The sequence below is a fragment of the Schistocerca piceifrons genome, chromosome 2, assembly GCF_021461385.2.
Source record: "Schistocerca piceifrons isolate TAMUIC-IGC-003096 chromosome 2, iqSchPice1.1, whole genome shotgun sequence".
Lineage (NCBI taxonomy): Eukaryota > Metazoa > Arthropoda > Insecta > Orthoptera > Acrididae > Schistocerca > Schistocerca piceifrons.
Window position 1 is genome coordinate 777,957,329 of NC_060139.1, and position 23,516 is coordinate 777,980,844.

At 43.4% G+C, this 23,516-nt stretch overlaps 1 protein-coding gene and 1 non-coding gene across 2 annotated transcripts in view; one reads left to right on the forward strand and one right to left on the reverse strand.

The window, feature by feature from the left end:
- The window catches only part of LOC124774760, a 33,245-nt gene extending 9,961 nt beyond the window's left edge, over positions 1–23,284 (reverse strand). The window contains exon 1 of the mRNA XM_047249506.1: positions 23,209–23,284. Within this exon, the coding sequence (XP_047105462.1) occupies positions 23,209–23,238 (30 nt within the window). The 5' untranslated portion in view covers positions 23,239–23,284. The remainder of the gene's footprint in view (positions 1–23,208) is intronic.
- On the forward strand, positions 19,112–19,186 carry Trnas-gga. Its single transcript has one exon. It is a non-coding gene; the product is annotated as a tRNA-Ser (tRNA).
- Positions 23,285–23,516: the final 232 nt, after the last annotated feature.

Genomic DNA, 23,516 nt, shown 5'->3' on the forward strand with positions numbered 1-23,516 from the left:
ACAAAACTGTTCAGCTGCCCTTTCATTGGATGCATTATTGTATTTTGAACGTAATAAATGCTACAAAGCCTTAAAACCCTTTTATTCATTTTGAAACACCTTGTAAATAACAATAATTAAAAAACTAATTAAGGTAACAGGAAATAACGACTAACTGCAATGACAAGAGTTATTTTGAGAGACAAATTAAATGCTTAGAAATGGGAGACAAGTAATTGCAGTTTCGGCTCTTATCAAGAGGTATTGCGAAGAGTTTGTTGAGGTCAGACTTTTATAAACTTCCGACGTTTATACACGTCATCTTCAAAGCTAAGCCTTTTCACTGTGGGCTTACATCAACATCAAACTTGTGCAAAGCTCTGGACATCGTTTCTGTACATCATTTCACTATTTACAGAACTTTGCACACGTTTGATTTTACTGTGTTCCTACAGTGAAAGACTTAGCTTTGACGATGACATGTATACGTGTCGAAAGGTTCTAAAAGTCTGACGTGTGCTGAAGAAAAATCTTCTGTAGTACCACTTCATAAAGGTCCAAAGGCCAAAACTGCGGTAGTGAAGTGAAATAAATAATTTTGTACTGCTAACAACGAACATGATGTCTTTTAAAAAGTCTGAATTTCTATGAACCCCAACCATGAGAAGTAAATCACATTTACTTCGTTTTCATTCATGTTTTTACCTTTGGCCCCTAGTGGACTGTAGAATGTGCAACAAATGGGATTTCAGAGTTTTGTCTAGCCTTTCTTTGTGCCCATATTACTTTAATTATCTCAGAATGTTGTCTCAACGAGTGCTCATACCTAGTGGCTCCAGTTTTTTTATTTAATTTTTTTTTTGTGTGGTAGAGGGTTGGGGGTTTTCCTCCTTGTCAGCTTTCTGCCTAAATTGTTATCTTTTTCTTGTACTTCCTGTTAGCTCTGCTTCTTTCAGTAAGTCTTAATGCTAAGATATATTGTAGCTCTACTGCGAGTTTCGTAGATCTTGGCGACTCATACAGGTTACTCGGAAAGAGTCTGAAAAGCATGTATGGGTGTTGCAGGGTAGGGTGTGCTGGAAAGCAAGTCATAAGAAAAAATCTTGAGGTATTGGCCCGTTTTCGATTTAATTAGCATTGAAGTTAGCCAATCAGATTGTTCGCGCAAATTCAAACAACCTGCCACCGACAATGTCACCAAAAATGTTCTTCGTTTCGTTTCCTAAACTACACTGATGAAAAAAAAAGCACATCAAGAAGGAGTTGGCGTCATAGACAGAAGTTGTTAGGCTTATTTCTATATCAGAAAGATGATGTCTATTCATATTTCACACCAGTAGCGCCACGATGAGGATGCAAATCAGCTTTGCTTTAAATACACGCTGTAACGGTCGTGAACGTTAGTTGTATTTAAGACTGAACGTGGTGAGTTGATGTTAGTCAAGAATGCTTTTGAAGCGACGAAGACGCCATTATCAACACCTCACTGAATTTCAACCAGGTCGTGTAATATGGCTACGAGAAGCTGGATGTTTCTTCCGTTATACTGCAGAAAGACTTGGCAGGAATGTAGCTGACAGTGGTGGTCACGAGAATATATGGTTGCAAGATGACCGACCTCCGGAGGTGACGTGGCTTCACCAAGAAGGAAAACAGTTGTGTTCCACGTAGGGCTCTGTTGCGTCATAATTTATCTGCACCAGCAGTTCGAGCAGTAGTTGGCACCACAGTGACACAATGAACAATTGTAAAGCGGTTACTTCAAAACAGCTCCGAGCCAGACGCCATGTAGCGTGCATTCCACCGACAAAACCACCACCTTTTACGACTTCAGTGGTGTCAAGCGAGAGCTCATTGGACAGTAAGGTGCAGATCTGTTGAGTTTTCTGATGAAAGCTGGTTCTGCTCAGTGCCAGTGATGGCTAGAAGAAGGCCAGTTGAGGGCCAGCAATCGACCTGTGTGCATGCTAGACACACTGGGCCTATACCTGGAGTTACGGTCCGGGATGCGATGTCGTATGACAGCAGAAGGACTTTAGTGGTTACTCCATGTACCATGGCTGCAAATCTGTACGTCAATCTGGCGATTCCACCTGTTGTGCTGCCATTCATGAACAGCCTCCCAGGGACTGTTTTCCAACAGGATAGCGCTCGCCTACATACCGCTGTTGTAACCCAACATGCTCTAAAGACTGTCGACATGTCGTCTTGGCCTGCTCAGTCACCAAATCTGTCTCCAGTTAAGCACATACGACATATTACCGGACAACTCCAGCATCATCCATAACCAACAATGACCGCTCCTGTATTGGCCAATCAAGTGCAACAGGCACTGAACTCCATCCCAAAACCCACGTCTGGCACCTGTACAACACAACGCATGCACATTTGGATGCTTGCAATCAACATTAGGCGGTTACACCGGTTGTTAATATACCATCATTATACATTTTCAAGGGCTTATCTCGCACGTACATCAACCTGTGATCTTGCAATGTTAATCACTTAAATCTGTTACTTACACTAATGTATTCCCGAAATTTCATTACAACGCATTAATTATTTTTTAGTGTTGCGATGTTTGTTTCCATCAATGCAAATTTATCACATTCGAAAAAGGCACATTTTAACTGGTAGTGAGCATTTGGACAAGCGGTAACTCACAGACCCAAAGGTGTCTGTACATTACCGCATTTTAGCGTGTGCAAGTGCTTGAATTTACGCGCGCGAAGATCTGAGTGGCTAACTTCAAATGGTTCAAATGGCTCTCAGCACTATGGGACTCAACTGCTGAGGTCATAAGTCCCCTAGAACTTAGAACTACTTAAACCTAACTAACCTAAGGACAACACACACATCCATGCCCGAGGCAGGATTCGAACCTGCGACGTAGCGGTCGCGCGGTTCCAGACTGTAGCGCCAGAACCGCTCGGCCACCAGCGGCCGGCGGCTAACTTCAACTCTCAATAACTCGGGAACGGCAGAACATCGAATGTTTTTCTTAAGAAATATTTTTCAGCGTAAACTGCCATGTAACAGCTTTACAAGTTTTTCAGTCTCTTTCTGACCACTCAGTACAGTTAAAAAAAGGGTTCAAATGGCTCTAAGCACTATGGGACTTAACTTCTGAGGTCATCAGTCCCCTAGAACTTAGAACTACTTAAACCTAACTAACCTAAGGACATCATACAATCCATGCCCGAGGCAGGATTCGAACCTGCGACGTAGCGGTCGCGCGTTTCCAGACTGTAGCACCTAGAACCGCTCGGCCACTCCGGCCGGCCTCACTATAGTTAATCCACAGAATTACAGGCTACGTTAAGTTATATCTGTCTGGATTGTTTCACTAATTATTTTATCATTTTTATGTAATATTGTTGGCTCCTTAGACTTATAGTTGGTCCGTGTCCGTAGCTGAGTGGTCAGCGCGGCTGAGTGCCATGCAGAGGACCTGAGTTCGATTCCCGGCACTGCCAGGGATTTTTCCTTGGTGGGAGGACTGGGACAGGGTGCACTCACCCTCCTGTTGCCAACTGAGAAGCGACTTGACAGAGTAGTAGTGGTTCCAGGTCCAGGTTGACAACGGCCGGGAAAGCGGTTTTTCTGTCTCCAAGCCGCTCATTTCCGCATTCAATGACGTCATTGGCAAACGATGACACGGCGGTCGGTCGGTTCCGACGGGCTCGCCAGGGACTGTAGACGGAGTTGAGCTTGTACTTGGGTATGTTGTTACTGGTTATCTAAAGTTGCCGCAGTAGGGTTTCACAATCGCATATTGTAAGTAGGCTGTTTATGTTTTCTTTATGTAAGTAGGCTGTTTATGTTTTCTCTATGTAAGTAGGCTGTTTATGTTTTCTTATTGGCAACGTTACGTAGCGCTCAATATGAAAATCACTGGCTGTGCTGTGTGCAGTCTGTGGCTAGTTTGCATTGTTGTCTGCCATTGTAGTGTTGGGCAGCGGCAGCTGGCTGTGAACAGCGCGTAGCGTTGCGCAGTTGGAGGTGAGCCGCCAGCAGTGGTGGATGTGGGGAGAGAGATGGCGGAGTTTTGAAATTTGTCATGAACTGGTATATTTATATATGATGATACCAAGGTAAATACATTGTTTGTTCTCTATTAATATCTTTCATTTGCTAACTATCCCTATCAGTAGTTAGTGCCTTCCATAGTTTGAATCTTTTATTTAGCTGGCAGTAGTGGCGCTCGCTGTATTGCAGTAGCTTGAGCAGCGAAGATTTTTGTGAGGTAAGTGATTTGTGAAAGGTATAGTTTAATGTTAGTCAGGGCCATTCTTTTGCAGGGATCTTTGATAGTCAGATTGCGTTGCGCTAAAAATATTTTGTGTCAGTTTAAGGACAGTCCTGTATAATTGTTCAAAGGGGACGTTTCATATGGCGGTCTACATCTTTGATGATCCATCAATACCATTATTTCTACAAGGCCTGCAGTGGGTCGGCACCTCTGGTGGCCCACCAATACCATACTCCCTACCAGGACTACAGTGGGTCCGCTCTGTGATGACTTACCTACCAATACTCTTCAAAACTTCGAATGACTCTGCTGTGGGTTTGCTCCATTGTGGCCCATTACCTGTCAGCATGTCAAGAGCCAGCACTGTCATTCCGTTGGAAGGACAACACTACTTCTTCAAGACTGCATGGAAATCCACTACTTCTGTGTGCATTTTCTTTTACTGCTTAGACTTTGAGAAAAACACTGCTATTTTACTGTGATGAATCAGGACTGTCTTTATGGACTGTAACAAAATTTTAGCTTTTGACCAACGTTGTATCAATAAGTGTGTGCATTTGATATCTTTGTTATTGTAATTATGAAAAATTTTTTTCAAATCTGTATTGGGCACTGCCCAAACCAATTTGTAAAAATTTTTGTGGGGAGCATGGGGGCTATGTAAGTAGGCTGTTTATGTTTTCTTTATGTAAGTAGGCTGTTTATGTTTTCTCTATGTAAGTAGGCTGTTTATGTTTTCTTATTGGCAACGTTACGTAGCGCTCAATATGAAAATCACTGGCTGTGCTGTGTGCAGTCTGTGGCTAGTTTGCATTGTTGTCTGCCATTGTAGTGTTGGGCAGCGGCAGCTGGCTGTGAACAGCGCGTAGCGTTGCGCAGTTGGAGGTGAGCCGCCAGCAGTGGTGGATGTGGGGAGAGAGATGGCGGAGTTTTGAAATTTGTCATGAACTGGTATATTTATATATGATGATACCAAGGTAAATACATTATTTGTTCTCTATTAATATCTTTCATTTGCTAACTATCCCTATCAGTAGTTAGTGCCTTCCATAGTTTGAATCTTTTATTTAGCTGGCAGTAGTGGCGCTCGCTGTATTGCAGTAGCTTGAGCAGCGAAGATTTTTGTGAGGTAAGTGATTTGTGAAAGGTATAGTTTAATGTTAGTCAGGGCCATTCTTTTGCAGGGATCTTTGATAGTCAGATTGCGTTGCGCTAAAAATATTTTGTGTCAGTTTAAGGACAGTCCTGTATAATTGTTCAAAGGGGACGTTTCAATATTACCACTTACCCACTGCTTTTTAATAATTTTAAAATTTAATTTGCTGTTTTACTGTACTCAGTTTTGTTGCTGTGAGAACTTATAAAATTTTGTAATCTCAGAATAGTTTTTTCCTAATTGTAAGTTTTTACTTAACTGCGTTTTTATATAGATGCATATTGGTTAAATATGTGTACAGTAGCGATACCTAACGCGGTTACGACACAAATATATTTTTGTGGCAAATGTATCTTAGTCTGTTATGAGCGGTAGCGCTGTTCACACAATGACTTCGCACGCACTGCAGTTAGCAATTTATGTTTAGTTATGTTCGACGAAGCCTATCTGATTTTGTTTGTCTCTCTTGACTATGCCACCCTGGCTTAATTATACTACTGGCCATTAAAATTTCTACTCCAAGGAAAAATTCATATGATAAACGGGTATTCATTGGACAAATATATTATACTCGAACTGACATGTGATTACATTTTCACCCAGTTTGGGTTCATAGATCCTGAGAAATCAGTACCCAGAACAACCACCTCTGGCCGCAATAACGGCCTTGATACGCTTGGGCATTGAGTCAGACACAGCTTGGATGGCGTGTATAGGTACAGCTGCCCATGTTGCTTCAACACGATACCACAGTTCATCAAGAGTAGTGACTGGCGTATTGTGACGAGCCAGTTGCTCGGTCGCCATTGACTAGACGTTTTCAATTGGTGAGAGATCTGGAGAATGTGCTGGCCAGGGCAGCAGTCGAACATTTTCTGTATCCAGAAAGGCCCGTATAGGATCTGCAACATGCGGTCGTGCATTATGCTGCTGAAATGTAGGGTTTTGCAGGCATCGAATGAAGGGTCGTAACACATCTGAAATGTAACGTCCACTGTTCAAAGTGCCGTCAATGCGAACGAGAGGTGACCGAGACGTGTAACCAGTGGCACTCCATACAATCACGGCGGGTGATACGCCAGTATGGCGATGACGAATACACGCTTCCAATGTGCGTTCACCGCGATGTCGCCAAACACGGATGGACCATCATGATGCTGTAAACAGAACCTGGATTCATCCGAAAAAATGACGGTTTGCCATTCGTGCACCCAGGTTCGTCGTTGAGTACACCATCGCAGGCGCTCCTGTCTGTGATGCAGCGTCAAGGGTAATCGCAGGCATGGTCTCCGAGCTGATAGTCCATGCTGCTGCAAACGTCGTCGAACTGTTGGTGCGATCGAGACGTGGCTGCACGATCCGTTACAGCCATGCGGATAAGATGCCTGTCATCTCGATTGCTAGTGATACGATGCCGTTGGGATCCAGCACGGAGTTCCGTATTACCCTCCTGAACCCACCGATTCCATATTCTGCTAACAGTCATTGGATCTCGACCAGCACGAGCAGCAATGTCGCGATAAGATAAACCGCAATCGTGATAGACTACAATACGACCTTTATCAAAGTCGGAAACGTGATGGTACGCATTTCTCCTCCTTACACGAGGCATCACAACAACGTTTCACCAGACAACGCCGGTCAACTGCTGTTTGTGTATGAGAAATCGGTTGGAAGCTTTCCTCATGTCAGCACGTTGTATGTGTCGCCACCGGCGCCAACCTCGTGTGAATGCTCTGAAAAGCTAATCATTTGCATATCACAGCATCTTCTTCCTGTCGGTTAAATTTCGCGTCTGTACAACGTCATCTTCGTGGTGTAGCAATTTTAATGGCCAGTAGTGTATATTAGAACATGTTTCAAACAGGTATTCTTCGTTACATTTTTAAGCGCACCTATGAAAGCAGTACTTTGCCATAATTATTGTTCAAGACGTGGATTGTCCATTACGTGTATTTGTTTGCCTCCTTTTTCTGAAGATGGTCACCACTGACCGAACTCGTTAGTCTGACGACAAAATTTTTGTAGTCATAGACTGGAATAAAAGAAATTCAGTATTAGAGGAGGCATTTTCTCGGTACTGAACGGCAAATGACTGATGAGGAACCTCTGGATTGTATCGCACTGTGCAAACGCGCAATGCCTTTTTATTATGTAGTTGCGTCCAAGTTACTTATGTAGAGACTTCTGCGTCTGCTGTTTCTTGAGGAAGAAGACTTGATAACGTAAGCAAATTCCGTGGAATTCGCTTAACTACTGGAAAATTCCCACGTAATTAAAGGTCAACATTATTATGCTCTTTCAATTTGCTTTTCTACCCTGTGTTGGAGAGACATCCTTCGGCACACTTTCTTTCGCTAGGAATTAGAGCGAAGCCAACTGAAGCAGCGTCGTATTACCATTTAAGCGGCCAATGGAAACGCTTCTAGGCCACCTAGGAATGCGGCGCTACCAGAGATTCAATCGCTAGACTTGCAGCATAGAAAGTGCCTTCTTACACTTGAACGTGTCGATCAGCGATTCCCGAGGCTTGCGTGCGCCGTTACTGGCTTTGTATGCGCAGAGGTACAGTGGAACTGCAGCGGCGCTGGACGGCCAAATGAATATGTACATGAGTGGAAGGTGAAAGCGGAGCCTTACGTGATGTGTTTTTGGGCAGTTATGTGCTGTTGATTCTTTTCTGCGGCCGACATCTTTGAACACCATTTATGCGATTGTATTCGACCTGTTGGTTCGAGGTGTGATGGTGGAAAGCTTCTCATGTGTAACGTTAGGGTATCCCTAGTTCGTGGTGGCGCAGTGGTTAGACACTGGACTCGCATTCGGAAGGACGACGGTTCAATCCCGCGTCCGGCCATCCTGGTTTAGGTTTTCCGTGATTTCCCTAAATCACTCCAGGCAAATGCCGGGATGGTTCCTCTGAAAGGGCACGGCCGACTTCCTTCCCCATCCTTCCCTAATCCGATGAGACCGATGCCCATGCTGTCTGGTCTCCTTCCCCAAACCAACCAACCTATCCCTAGTTTACTTCCGTCGAGTCCTTTGGGAACAACATACTTATCGCCACCAGATTTCATACGGTTATTTCAAATTTTTTTTTACATGAATAGGCTAAGCAACAGAATACACAATCGACTGAACATGGAGTACAAACACAGTTTGACGCTCGGCAGCATAATCAGTCGTGTATGTTACGGAATGAAGTCCTCTTGTGTGGGCTAGAACCACTCTTGTCATCCTTGAGAATTGAGAACTACCACTGGCACTTTAAAATTAGTATCAGTTCCTTGGCTTCATGTCCTGTCTAAGAACCCTTGCTACACTTCAGACGACAACGGTAGGGCTGTGTTTGTACACGACCAGAAGTGTTCGAACAGTTCCAATTCCAATGGCTCTGAGCATTATGGGACTTAACTTCTGTGGTCATCAGTCCCCTAGATCTTAGAACTACTTAAACCTAACTAGCCTAAGGACATCACACACATCCATGCCCGAGGCAGGATTCGAACCTGCGACAGTAGCGGTCTCGTGGTTCCAGGCTGTAGCGCCTAGAATCGCTCGGCCATTCCGGCCGGCTCGATCAGTTCCGTCACACTTCGGGGAATGTCGGGTTCCGTTCGGTCTTTTGATCGGCCTGCAATTTAGTGACTTTCGTTGGTACTATCACAACTACCTATATTAGCGTTTTTTTATTCACTATGGATTTTAATAATAAAATTTTCTGTGAGACACGGACTGAAATATCCCCTAGGGTGCAGGTCATATGCAACAACGGCAACTAATATGTAAAAACAGCATTGTAGTCATGATTCTGTCCAATGTTGTTACTAATTCCAATACGGGTCTTCCTGCTGTAATTTCCACCTCGCAATTAAAATTTCTATAATTTATTAAGATATGTTTCGTTTGTTCGGCATTTAATTCTGGATTGTTTGATCTGTTGCTGGCTTGTTTCAATCTAATTAAAATATGGTAAAGTTTTTATTTCTTATTCTAAAACGTGTATGTGAACAGGGATTGAATTATCCATTTGCAACCTAGTCGTTAAATCATTAGCGCCTCTAGAAAACTAATAAAGTTTTATACTTGGTTCAATCACGTAACATTTTTTGGAGGACAACATTTTTGTCTTTGTCTGTTACATTTACTTAAAAATCAACACAAGTGTATATAACTGAAGAACCAAAAAAAAAAAAATACTGGTACACCTGCCTAATATCGTGTAGGGCCCTGCGAGCACACAGAACTGTCACGACGTGGCATGGACTGGACTAATGTCTGAAGCAGTGCTGAAGGGAATTGACACCATGAAGGAATATGGATTGAGAGTAAACCGGAGAAAGATAAAAGCAATTAGAAATAGTAGAAAATTGGTGATCACGAATGAGATCAGCGAGAAATTTAACATCAGGATTGATGGTTACGAAGTCGATGAAGTTAAGTAATTCTGCTATCTTGGAAGCAAAAATACGCTTGATGGGCGAAGCAATGAGGACATAAAAAGCAGGCTAACGAAGGTGAAAAGGGAATTCCCGGCCAAGAGAAGTCTGTTGATATCAAAGATCGATCTTAATTTGGCGAAAGAAATTGTGAGGCTTCATTTGGAAGTAAATCATGGACAGTGAAGAAACTAGCAGAAGAGAATCGAAGCGTTCGAGGCTGTGATGCTATAGAAGAATATTGAAATTTAGGTAGACTGATAAGATAAGAAATGAGGAGGTTCTTCCCAAAATCGGCGAAGAAAGAAACATATGGAAAACACTGACAAGACGGAGGGGCAGGACAGTAGTACATATGTTAAGACATTGGGGAGTAACTCCCATGGTGCTTGAGTTGCAGAGGGTAAAAGCTGCAGAGGAGGACGGAGATTGGAATACATCCAACAAATCCAGAATGAGATTTTCACTCTGCAGCAGAGTGTGCGCTGATATGAAACTTCCTGGCAGATTAAAACTGTGTGCCGGACCGAGACTCGAACTCGGGACCTTTGCCTTTCGCGGGCAAGTGCTCTACCATCTGAGCTATCCAAGCACTACTCACGCTCCGTCCTCACAGCTTTACTTCCCTTCCGCCAGTACCTCGTCTCCTACTTTCCCAACTTCATAGAAGCTCTCAGGCAGACCTTACAGAACTAGCACTCCTGGAAGAAAGGTATAGGTCCCGAGTTCGAGTCTCGGTGCGGCATACAGTTTTAATCTGCCAGGAAGTTTCACATCCAACAAATAATTGAACAGATAATGGTACTGGTAGTGTCTCCGCCACACACCGTAAAGTGGCTTGCGGAGTAAATGTTTAGATGTAAATCAATCATTTCCTGAAAAACAAAATTCTTCCACATCGAGGCTTGAATTTAGATAGCCCTTGTGGGATCTCGACAATCTCTACCAACCTATTCCTTCTCATTCAGAGTGTGCCGCAGATCTAAACTTACACTGCTGGAGAAGCCACTGCGCGTTGGACTGACCCAACTTCACTGGCTACTGACACGACGATGCCTGGAAAAATCTAGACCCGTCTCGGCCTCAACAGATTCAAGCATACAAGAAGCAAAAATCTCTTTATAAATTGGAGGTACTACGCAGTCCTGAATTGGATTGTGGCGCAGTAGAGCCAACAGCAGACTACATTACTCGTGAATGTCCAAGAAAAAGATATCAAGGAGAGTGGAACAACTTCATAAACGACTCTGCAAAATCAATTCCATGGTTAACCTACGACAACTTAAATTATGGTGGAACTGTGTAATTGGCAACATCTCTAAATGTTCACAAGCTGTAATTTTATACTAGTACTAGCTTAGCGTTCGCCGCTCCGCTCGTGTAGACTGTATGTACTACAGAGATTTTTATTTAATGGAATTTTTATGTCGTTCATAAACTGCAACACCTTCTAAACTTTTCACGCTAATTAAGGCCATATAAGCATGTTCTTTTCCGATTATACTTCTGACCACAAAGCGATTCTGGTAGGTGGAGTCCAAACTTTTTGTTAATCAAACCTTTTGAATACCCTAACAAATATTTCTTTAAGTATAATCAAGAAGTGAAATGCCAGTTTTCATAAATTCAGCTTTAATTTTTTTTAATGTAACGAAATAGTTCCTTAAAAATGTTCATCCCCTACTGCCTAACTTAGCGACTGAATGCCCAAAACTTCGAAACATGTATATATATTTCTTTTGTTTTCAACCGAAAAGTCAAATATCAATTGTAATAGACGTAGCGTTAGTTCTTTAGTGCTTACTTATTTTGTAAAAGCTTTTACCCATGTTTTACCCTTTTAGAAATGCTGAAACACGTATTTTTTATTTTCTAACTGAGGAACCAAATACCAGTTTACGTAGTTCTAGCTTCGAAATTCCTTTAATAGCGACATACTTCCAAAAATACTTTCATATCCTATTTCACCCCCTTAGGAGTGGAATTTTGAAAATCTCTTTTTAAAGGATGCCTACAGTATAAGATACACGCCATCCCCAAACTTCAAGCTTCTATCCCTACCAGTTTGGGCTGGGCAATGATGAATAAGTGAATCAGTCTGACACTATTTCACCCCCTTAGAGGTTGAATTTCCAAAAATAGTGAAACACCTATTTTTTCATCTCTAACCGGGAAGCCAACCACCAGTTTTCAAAGATTTAGCTTTAAAATGCTTTCGTGATGAGATATTTTCATTAAACGCTTCACCCCCTATTTCATGTTCATATAATCTCCTCTTTCACTCCCTTAGGAGTTGAACTTCCAAAAACAGTGACATGCGTGTGTTTTATTTCTAACAAACACCCAAATACAAAGTTTCATAGATTTAGCTTTAAAAATTCTTTCATAATAAAACATTTTCATAAAAAAAGCTCATCCTCTAGTTTCCAAAAACACTGAAACACGCATTTTTTATTTGTAACCGAGAAGACAAATACTAATGTTCATAGATGCAGCTTTAAAAGTTTTTTAGTAGTTCTTTAATAAAGACATTTAAAAAAAATACTTCCATCCGCAATTTAAGGCCCATAGGATTAAATTTCCAAAAAAATAATGAAACACGTATTTCTTTATTTCTGACCAAGAAACCAGATACCAATTTTCGTAGCCTAGCTTCAAAATTGCCCTAGAAGTGTCATTTTCAAGAAAAACCTTTGATCCCTATTTCACCCCCTTATGGTTGGAATTTAGAAAAATCCCTTTCCAAACGAAGCCTACAATATGAGATCCACATCTTCTCCAGATTTCAAGTTTCTGTCCTGAGCGGTTTGTGCTGGGTGATGATGAGTCAGTCAGAAATTTTCTTTTATGTACAGAGACTGTTAATACTTGCGAATGGTTGACATATTTCTTACATTTCTGGTTTACACGTCACATTTTTCTGCAGTTTTCCCATATGCTAAATCATAAATAAAATAAATTAAATAGAGAACACAAGGGCAACATTTTGAAATTTTGAAAAGAGAATTTGGAGAAAAGGAATGTCTTAACATCTATGGTCATCAGTCCCCTAGAACTTAGAACTACTTAAACCTAACTAACCTAAGGACATCACACAACACCCAGTCATCACGAGGCAGAGAAAATCCCTAACCCCGCCGGGAATCGAACCCGGGAACCCGGGCGCGGGAAGCGAGAACGCTACCGCACGTGACCTAATAAGTCCTCTGTAGTAATCGACTAAGTTGCTTAGTAGTTATCATGCTCTGTACATTGCTGCCGTTTACATAACAACAAAAAGAGCTGCGTCTGGAGTCCTGTTTTGACCAGTAAGCGTGGACTGCTGATGAACAGTGTTGCATAGTGCTCAGCGATAAATCGCTGTTCTGCATTACGCCATCTGACCAGCGTTAGCGGTATGGCAGCGAGCTGGAGAGGACCCTGTGTCTCCAATGTTTTGGAGATGCACAGCTATGTTATTGCTGGTGTCTTGCCATGGGGAGCCATCGAGAATGACTTCATGTCGCGGCCGGTAGTGTTCGAGGGAACTGTGACGGCACAAAGGTACATCACAGGCACCTGCGTGTGCAGGTGTTAGCTTTCAAGCGACGGTATTGTGGTGCCATTTTTCATCAGGACAAAGCTCGTCTACATTTAGCACTTGTCTCTATGGAAAGTCTGTGTGATGTTGACGCACTCCTGTGGCCAGCAAGATCATTAGATCTGTCCCCAATTGTGATATCATCCAGACATCGCGATGCCACACCAAAGTTGGCAACACACATCAATACCACAGCTATCGAGGTCTCACTGGAGCCTGCGAATGGGAGGCGCCCCTGAGGACCACACCCTCTTTCTCTGCACAGCAGTGCACTCACACAGAGGTCAATAAAGGGCTGAGTATGGAAGCGCTCTGCCTCAGTCTGTGACCTTGGCTGAAGCAGTCAACATCATTGAGTGAGACTAAGTAATTATTCAAGTCGCAGATGGAAATGTACTTCCGTAAATGTTTAAAATTGTACGTCAAAATAACAGTTTTTTTTTAATTAGTGCATCCAGTGATGCCTTAAAAGTCAGCGACAGTTGTAAATTGTCAAGCACTCCTGTGACAAAAGATTGTATCAAGTTTAGTAAAACTTCCTATCATTCATGTAATGAAGTGAACTAATATTTCATGTGTTGTAGTCCGATGAGCCATTCCGAGAGCACTCAAAGAATCCTCAGTTATGGCCAGGCGCTTGTAGTTTCGTCGCCATAGCGCCGATAAACCATACGTGTGACCACCTTGGACGTCAGCTGCATCCTGCTACCAGTATCCAAGATGTTAAGGATCATTTGCAACAGGTGTGAACCACCTTGGTTGAGGAGAAGATACAACGGCTTTGACACCTTCCCAACCCAATCAGCGCATATATCCAGGTAAGAGTGGGGTGCAGCGCGCTACTAAATAAGAGGGCTCTACTGCCAAGTTCTTTGCAAATTGGACCAGATGTTGTAATCACTGCTATAACACCACACATTCCTTTTCATCCTCTCCATCTGGATGCTTCGCTTTTTGTGTCAGTGAGTGTAATATGCAGCAAGCTATGACCCAAAGTGTAGCAAACGTGGTGTATGCACAGATCATGTTAAAAGACGCAAAATATTATGTATATGTACAGTTGATTCGTTATTTTCGAAGGAAGGAAGATTATAAAAATGGTTCAAATGGCTCTGAGCATTATGGGACTTAACTTCTGAGGTCATCAGTTCCCTAGAACTTAGAACTACTTAAACCTAACTAACCTAAGGACGTCACACACATCCATGCCCGAGGCAGGATTCGAACCTGCGACCGTAGCGGTCGCGCGGCTCCAGACTCTAGCGCCTAGAACCGCTCGGCCACCCCAGCAGGCAAGGAAGATTACAGTTTAATGTTCCGTCGACAGGACGAAGTCATCAAGACGAAGCGCATTTTCGATTTGGAGAAGAGATTCGGCCGTGTCCTGTCGAAATGAACCATCCTGGCCTTTAACAGATGTCGGGGACGATCAGCCGGGGACCTGAACCTCCCCCCCCCCCTCACTGTCCCCCTGCCCTCTGATTCCCCCCCCCCCCCCTCTCTGCCACCCCCTCCCGGCTAGGAGCCGCAGTGCTACCCATTGTGCCACCTCTCACTTTCACTTCACTTTCAAAATATTAACTACCACGACAAATAATGAAAATGGGATATGAGACGAAGATGTAAAAGTTTCATGTTCTTTAATTGAGTCGTTTTCTAAAAATAAATATAGAAATATTTACTCAGCGGAAAGATCACACTTAATGGTAATTTCATCGGTGATGGTTCCCCAAGTTAATGTTAACCATGCCACTGCTCCCAGTGTTGTAACAGTTCTGTATCCTCTCCACACGATACGTCACTGGTGACAGAACTTCCTCGGAAATTTTGTTTCTGTCGCTGGTCAGTGTTGCCTGATACTGCGCTGTGTGAATGCTTCCTATACATGGACGAAAGTTCTGTTGGATGGCAGCATGTTGACGGTTGCTCTGGTGCTAAGGCAGCCTTGCTCTCAAAATCACGGTAGCCTACTTATAGGTAGGAATCAAGAGACATATCTATTCCTCCAGTGTATAAGTCGTATTATGACCTCGAGGTCAAAATAATAAATATGACTTTGTTGCACCACTATCCTCTGCTACACACCATGCGATTACTTGTGGAATAACAACATAAATGTAGTATAGTTGACGCATTTTTATGTCCCACAGTTCAACTGTAGACAGGCAAATTACATCCGCTAGGGCCTCTGTAGTAAAACACTGCAGTTTTTCCACATTGTCACGACAGTCAGCATATATAGATTAACCCATATGCAAAGTTACCAACTACATTGGTAAACGAACAAGTCAGAAATGCCAGATGTTGGTTGACGGGCAAGTTTATGACATTTTGTTGACTCTAATATCCTGCTGAGGTCTGCGCTGGGATATTGAAAGCACACTCTTAAGATTAGATGAAGACAACGGACGGAAATGGCTGTAGAGCTTACTCAGAAACTAGTGCTTCATTAATTGGGATTGCATGTAAGGCTCAGGGTTTAACCGCATAGCCACTTCCCTATGTGCACTCATGAGATTTAAGCGCATTTACATTCCTAATGGCTTGAGTGGTGGAGAGCATACGAACTTTCCCGTGCAGAGTGCTTCGCAAAGGTGCGGTCTTCATGTAAATCCATAATCTATACTGGTGAGCCGAGGAAGGATGCAATACTACGAAATCTATTCGTTCCGTAGGATTTGCTCGAGCGGCAACAACGATTTTGATGACAACACTCGCAAAGAATTGCTTCATTTATCGTCGAATATTTTTGTTGGTAAAGTTTCAAATCACCATTTTGCCAATTTTAAGTTAATGATACTGTGATGGGTGAAAGAGTATGTAATTCTTGGACAAATCATTTAACTATCTATGGCCCAGAAAGGAATCAATAATTATTTAGTGAAAAGCTCCATGAAATATAAGTGCGCAGAACTGGAGGAAAACATCAAACGAGATATTAAAGCTTTAAGGAATAAGGCAGAATTGTATCGTAGCAACTTAAGTTCTTCAGCGTTATTGGAACATATGGCTTTACGAGAAAACGGATCTCCTTTGAAATATATCTAAATTTCATCGAGAGAGTAGGATACCTTGGAAAAACAATAAGTGGACTTATGCCTTGGGTGTCTAAGATACAAAATGGTCAATTTACCGTTCAAAACATGTTCATAATCGTATACTTACGATGTATGCCGAGAGAGACATCTACAACTTTCGGCCGATATCCCCTGTTTTGTATGATTGACTTCGAAATATTCCTTGAATTTGTCAAGTATGACAGGTTAGGTTATCGTAGAGCACCACCCATATTGCTTTCTTTCTCACTTGCTTATTTAATAATATTTATCATTTCCTACCCCTAAAGTTAGAACGGGTTGTGGAGTGAATTACTCACTGAAGAGTCAGGGTTCCGGCCAAATATCAGACGACCTGGTAGTGGTACAGAGGGAGCGGCAGTCGGTAATATTTGGCAGGGGATTTTCTGTGCTGGCATTTGCCTTAGAACCAAGGGAAACCTCCCGAAAGCCCTGATCGGTACCGGGAGATGGAGACTATTTTTAAATTATGAAACGATGTATCCCAGACTAATAATATGAAATCTAGTTTATGTCAATAAGTACTTCGTACGTGTATTCAGATTAAAGCCGATGTTTTGTTCGACGTGTATCGACACCAGCGTTGATATTCCGCCGCCGTTGATTCTCCTGCACCGCTGGAGATTCTACTCAAGGCGAGCAATTTAAAACTGTCGTAAATGCTTATTTCAACGCACGTCCTATTCTCGCAGTAAAATGTTAATTTTTGGTATTTATTATGTGTACCAGCAATCATGACGATGTGTTATGGTTAAACTCCAGGCCGATGTCCAATATGTTTTGTACTGACGGTGAATCGACATAGTTTCCGACAACTGAAGTTAAATTACTCCGATTAAACTTACTGTGCCTTTTCTCGCTCTTGGGCATCTCATCCTTCAACAACATTGGCGTTCAGTAGCAAGTTTAGTTGGTAACTGTATTAAGTAGTTCTTGCAGATCTTTCAGCATGGATGCAGGTAAGACAGTGTCATCAGCATATCTGAGTTTATTGATGATAATTCCAGTAACCACCACTCCTTGATAATTCTCATCTAAAGTACACTGAACAGGCAAAGAAACGTACGTCTGCCTAATATCGTGTAGGGCCCCCGTGAGCACACAGAAGTGCAGCAACACGACGTGGCATGGAATCGAATAATGTCTGAAGTAGTGCTAGAGGGATTTGACACTACGAATCCTGCAGGGCTGTCCATAAATCCGTAAGAGTACGAAAGGGTGGAGATCTCTTCTGAACAGCACGCTGCAAGGCATTCCAGATATGCTCAATAATGTTCATGTCTAGGGAGTTTGGTAGCCAGTGGAAGTGTTTAAACTCACGGAAGTGTTCTTGGAGCTACTCTGGTAGCAATTGTAGACGTGTGGGGTGTCGCTTTGTCCTGCTGGGATTGCCTAGGTTCGTGCGAATGCACAATGGACATGAATAGATGCAGGTGACCAGACAGGATGCTTACGTACGTGTTACCTGTTAGGGTCGTATCTAGACGGATCAGTGGTCCCATATCACTCCAACTGCAGACTCCCCACACCATTACAGAGCCTCCATCAGCTTGAACAGTCGCCTTCTGACATGCAGGGTACATGGATTCATGAGGTTGTCTTCATATCCGTACACGTACATCCGCTCGATACAACTCGAAACGAGACTCATCCGACCAGGCAACATGTTTCCAGTCATGAACTGCCCAATCTCGGTGTTGACGGGCCCCAGGCGAGGCCTAAAGCTTTATGTCGTGCTGTCATCAAGTATACGAGAGTGGGTCTTCCGCTCCGAAAGCCCATATCGATGATGTTTCGTTGAATGGTTCGTACGCTCTTGTCGATGGCCCAGCACTGAAATCTGCAGCAATTTTCGTAAGGGTTGCACTTCTTTCACATTGAACGGTTCTCTTCGGTCGTTGTTGGTCCCGTTCTTGCAGGATCTTTTTCCGGCCGCAGCGATGTCGGAGATTTGATGTTTTACCGGATTCCTGATATTCACGGTACACTCGTGAAATAGGCGCACGAGAAAATCCCCACTTCATCGCTACCTCGGAGATGCTGTGTCTCATCGCTCGTGCGCCGACTGTAACACTACTTTCAAACTCACTTAAATCTTGATAACCTGTCAATGTAGCAACAGTAACCGATCTAACAACTGCGCCAGACTTGGTGTCTTGTATAGGCGTTGCCGACCGCAGCGCGGTATTCTGCCTGTTTACATATCTCTGCATTTGAATATGCCTATGCAAGTTTCTCTGGCGCTTGAGTGAATATCGGAAAATCTTTACAGAATAGACTGTAAAAGTAATGTGGAGTGTGGAATGCAGCCCTAGCGAACTCTTGTTTTTCGTGACTTGTCCAAACAGCGATTCTGTGCTCAATCGAAAGCACTGGCTGAAGTTTTTCAGCGAGGATAATCTTCTACGTCTTGGACCACGTCTGCCGTCAACGTTTCCTTGAAGTATTAGTCGCGCAAGTTGTATTTGTTCTTGCGCATTATATGGCCAATGATTTCGAGTTTTCTTCTCTTGACAGTACTAAGAATTTACCTACCTCCCAAACTTCGCATGAGAGCTTCTGTAAAGTTTGGAAGGTAGGAGACGAGGTACTGGCAGAAGTAAAGCTGTGAGTACCGGGCGTGAGTCGTGCTTCGATAGCTCAGTTGGTAGAGCACTTGCCCGGGAAAGGCAAAGGTCCCGAGTTCGAGTCTCGGTCGGGCACACAGTTTTAATCTGCCAGGAAGTTTCATATCAGCGCACACTTCGCTGCAGACTGAAAATCTCATTCTGGAAACATCCCCCAGGCTGTGGCTAAGCCATGTCTCCGCAATATCCTTTCTTTCAGGAGTGCTAGTTCTGCAAGGTTCGCAGGAGAGCTTCTGTAAAGTTTGGAAGGTAGGAGACGAGGTACTGGCAGAAGTAAAGCTGTGAGTACCAGGCGTGAATCGTGCTTCGGTAGCTCAGTTGGTAAAGCACTTGCCCGCGAAAGGCAAAGGTCCCGAGTTCGAGTCTCGGTCAGGCACACAGTTTTAACATGTCAGGAAGTTTCATATCAGCGCACACTCCGCTGCAGAGTGAAAATCTCATTCTACATTTAAGGTGGTTCAAAGTGAACAAGATACCAGTGCTTGACGGGATTCATATTAAATACAGTGTGGATTTCGCCATTTACCTAACTCATGTTTACGGAGAATCTCTTGGGCTGCTAATAGCATCGCGTGACTTGAAAAAGAGTGAAGGTTACTCCTGTTCATGAAAAGAGCAAAAGAAAGTATGCACAAATTTAAATACCAAGATCACTGACGTCTGTCTGTTGCATCATCCTAGAGCACATTTTAAGTTAATACATAATGACGTTCCTGGAGGAATAGACGTGTGTCTCAAAGAATCAGCACGGATTCAGGAAAAAACCACTCGCGTAGAACACAACTTGCTTCATTCCTATACGATGTATTGTGAACAGTAGATGCACATGAACAGGCGAGTTCAGTCTTCCTAGATTTCCGATAGCCACGTCGCTATTGCAGCCCAGGTCATTTCAAAGAAAAACTTGGAGTTTTTGTTTTTTTGGGTTGTAGCTATTTTCGTTTTTTCATCGGGGTCACACTTTGATAACGAATTTGATAAATGTCCCCTATCGCTCTGCTGCAGAGCTTTGACGTTCTTTGTTTCCAGGCAACGTCTCCCTTCATGTCGTAATTGCTGTTAAGGATTCTAAACTTCCGGAATTGTATATACGCTAGCTATCCTGGATGTGGCTGACTTTATCTTAATCTTGTATCATTTAAACTGTACTGCTCTAAGAGAAATACTCACTTAGGTTTTTTTTTCAATCATGGCCTGCTACAATGACAAGAAAAAATATTACAACCACTTGGCTAATATCGTGTTGGTCTACCATTGGAACGCAGATTCGACAAGTCCTAAGTAGGCTTCCGGAGGTACGTAGCACCTGTTATCTACGCAAAGATCAGGCAGTTACCCTAAATTTCCGGCCGGTGGTTTGTGGGTCCGCAAATGGCTCCCAATAGCGTTCCCAGATATGTTCCAGTGGGTTCAGATCAGTCGAGTTTGGACATGAGTGTGAATTTACTGTTATGCTCTTCACACCACTGTAATACGATTCTGGCTTTGCGATACGGATAAGTACTCTCCTGGAAGATGCTGCCGCCGTCGGGGAAGACAGGGGTCCGCAATAATGCCCATGTGGTCTACAGCTCCAAGAGAAGAATACTAGCATCAAACATAGGCCTTAAATTGGGGAAGAAATTTCTGAGAATATTCGTTTTGAGCACAGCATTGTATGGTAGTGAAACGTGGACTGTGGGAAAACCTGAAAAGATGGGAATCGAAACTTTTGAGAGGTAGTGCTGCAGAAGAATGTTGAATATTACGTGGACTGATAAAATAAGGAATGAGAAGATTCGACGCAGAAACGGCGAGGAAAGAGTACGGTATATGGAAAACACTGACAAGAAGAAGGGAAAGTATGATAGGACATCTGTTAAGACATCAGGGCTATAACTTCCACGGTACTAGAGGAACTGTAGAAAAACACGGGAATTGGAAAATATCCAGAAAATAATTGAGGAAATAGGTTTCCAGTGCTACTCTCAGATTTTTTCGGTTGTACAAGTACATCACATCTACCGATTTCCGACCCATTCGGATAATTTCTTCGTGGTGCGTCTTTTTTTGTCTTAGAAAGTATTTTAAATAGAATATTTCTTCCTTTATTCCTTTTCTCAAGAGCTATTGCAGTTTCTGCAGTAATTTAACAATTTTCATCCATTAAGGGGATTTATGGCAACCATTATTTCACGGAAGAATTATTTCACCGAAGATCCGCTTTGAGTCGGCTTTATGAGAATGGTTAAATTATACCCAAGACCAAGTATCGTCTGTCTATTGTTGTTTGTTACAGCAAAGAGATGTTTGTAAATGTGTAATAGTTACGTAAATGTTTGTGAAGTATACAAACCTTGGATAATTGTTTGGAGTTCGTTTGAAAGACACCTGCGGTATCGGATTCAGCTTTTTTAGCGCGCTTTCTGTTCGAACGGCTAGAATAAGGTGGCAACATTATTACCTTTGTACTTCTTCGATTAATAATATGCCCTTGAAAGATATGGTGCTTTTATTTAATGTTATCACAGTTTCTTGCCCGAAGATAGTTTTTTAAAACATTTTTTGCGGCATTTTGTTCTGGTGAGCGTCGAGTTAAGCTGCAAGTTTCTAATATGGCGATCGTATTGATCGGACGCCATTGCAGCAGCCTTAAATGCACATCGCATGTTCAATAACAGAAAATGAGTTTATTCTAAATTCTTCACATCAAGTCCGATACCTTCTTAAGAATCGTTGCGATGCAAAGCCCATACAGACATTTTAAATACCAATATTTCTTCTCGCGGCCGTGCATCGACATGTTAGCAACGAGCCTGAGGTCACTGACTACGCCAGTTTCGTCCTTAGCTCATGCCGTTAAGATAATTCCGCTTTTTCTTCTTGCTACTAATCAAATATGTTGGGCTGTCAAATGAAAACTACCACAACGGGACCATAGAATGGATCCATTCAGAAGTAATCACCACAGGCCACGAGGGCAGGCGCGTGGTCAAGGGTTCCTTGTACGGTTCGCGTGGTCCCCGCGTCGGAGGTTCGAGTCCTCTCTCGGCCATGGGTGTGTGTGTTGTCCCTAGCTTAAGTTAGTTTGAGTTAGATTTAGTAGTGTGTAAGACTAGGGACCGCTGACCTCAGCAGTTTGGTCCCATAGGAATTCACCACCAAACATCATGCAATCACCACACTCGATAAGACATTTATCCCACTGGGAGACGAGAGGATCAGTTCTTGTTTCGTAGAACCAAGTCGGCCGCTGACGGATCCACAACCGCACCCACTCTTGTACTTCTCCTCTGACTGAAACCGACGCCCACTCACGTCTTTCTTCAGGTCGCCAAAGACGTGAAAATCACACCATGAACGATTCGTGCTGTACTGAAAATGTTGCAGTGGTTCCCAACGAAATCTCTGAAGCGTAGACTTCGTCCAGTTTGTAGGGCAGGCGTTATCGTGTAACTTCGACTACCAGGGTCCTCTGCTGATCGAATTCCTCGAGCGTGGAACCACGATCAGTGCGTAGCGCTATGAAGACACTAAGCAGAAACTGCGACAAACGATAAAGTCAAAATGGCCAGGAATATTGTCGGACGGACTCATCCCGTTACACGACAAGCCGCCCCCACACGAACGAAGGCTACGCTTCAGCGATTTGATTGTTAAACACCGCAACATCTCCCGTACAGCCCGGATCGTTCACCTAGTGATTTTCAGTTCGTTGTCGACCTGGAGAAAGACGTTCTTGGACGACGGTTTCAGTCGGACGAGGAAGTGGGTGCGGTTGTGGACCCATCACCTGCTGACTGCGTCCTACGAAACAGGACTTGATCCTCTCGTCCCCCGAGTGGTGATTCCTTTTGAATGGCACCATTCCATCATCCCATTGGGGAGGGTGTTCGGTTTTTATTTTACTGCCCCTTTATAGAACGAACTTTCAATATTTAGTCTAAGAGAAAGAGGAATTATAGAAGGGCATCTTTTTGTATCTTGTGGAGGTGACAACGTCACATTAACTGCCAGTAAAATAATTTTCATCCGAGGATCGAGGTCAAGGCTTTTAGCATTGTACGTAGCTGTTTTCAACTGTGTTTAATGGGAATGCAAGTGCAGCCGCCTACTCACCAGTACCACGGCGGTTCCTCTGCAGGCCATACTGAAGACGAGTTGAGTACTGCGAGTGGTCGTTCTGCGGAGTGCGGTCGCGTGCCCTTGTGACGTTTGCCCCGGCCTTGGACGCGGTTTATATAGGTGCGAAACACGCGCCCTGCTCCACTGGCGCAGAAAGGGAAACAGCGCTTTTACCGCCACACTGCTGGCACTCGGACTCACCGGCCGAGAAATCGCCACTCTGCGGAGAAAGCAGCGACCTTCACAGCGCAGACGCAGGTCAGGGGCCTGTCCACAGGAGCCAGGGGCGCATGCAGTTCCAG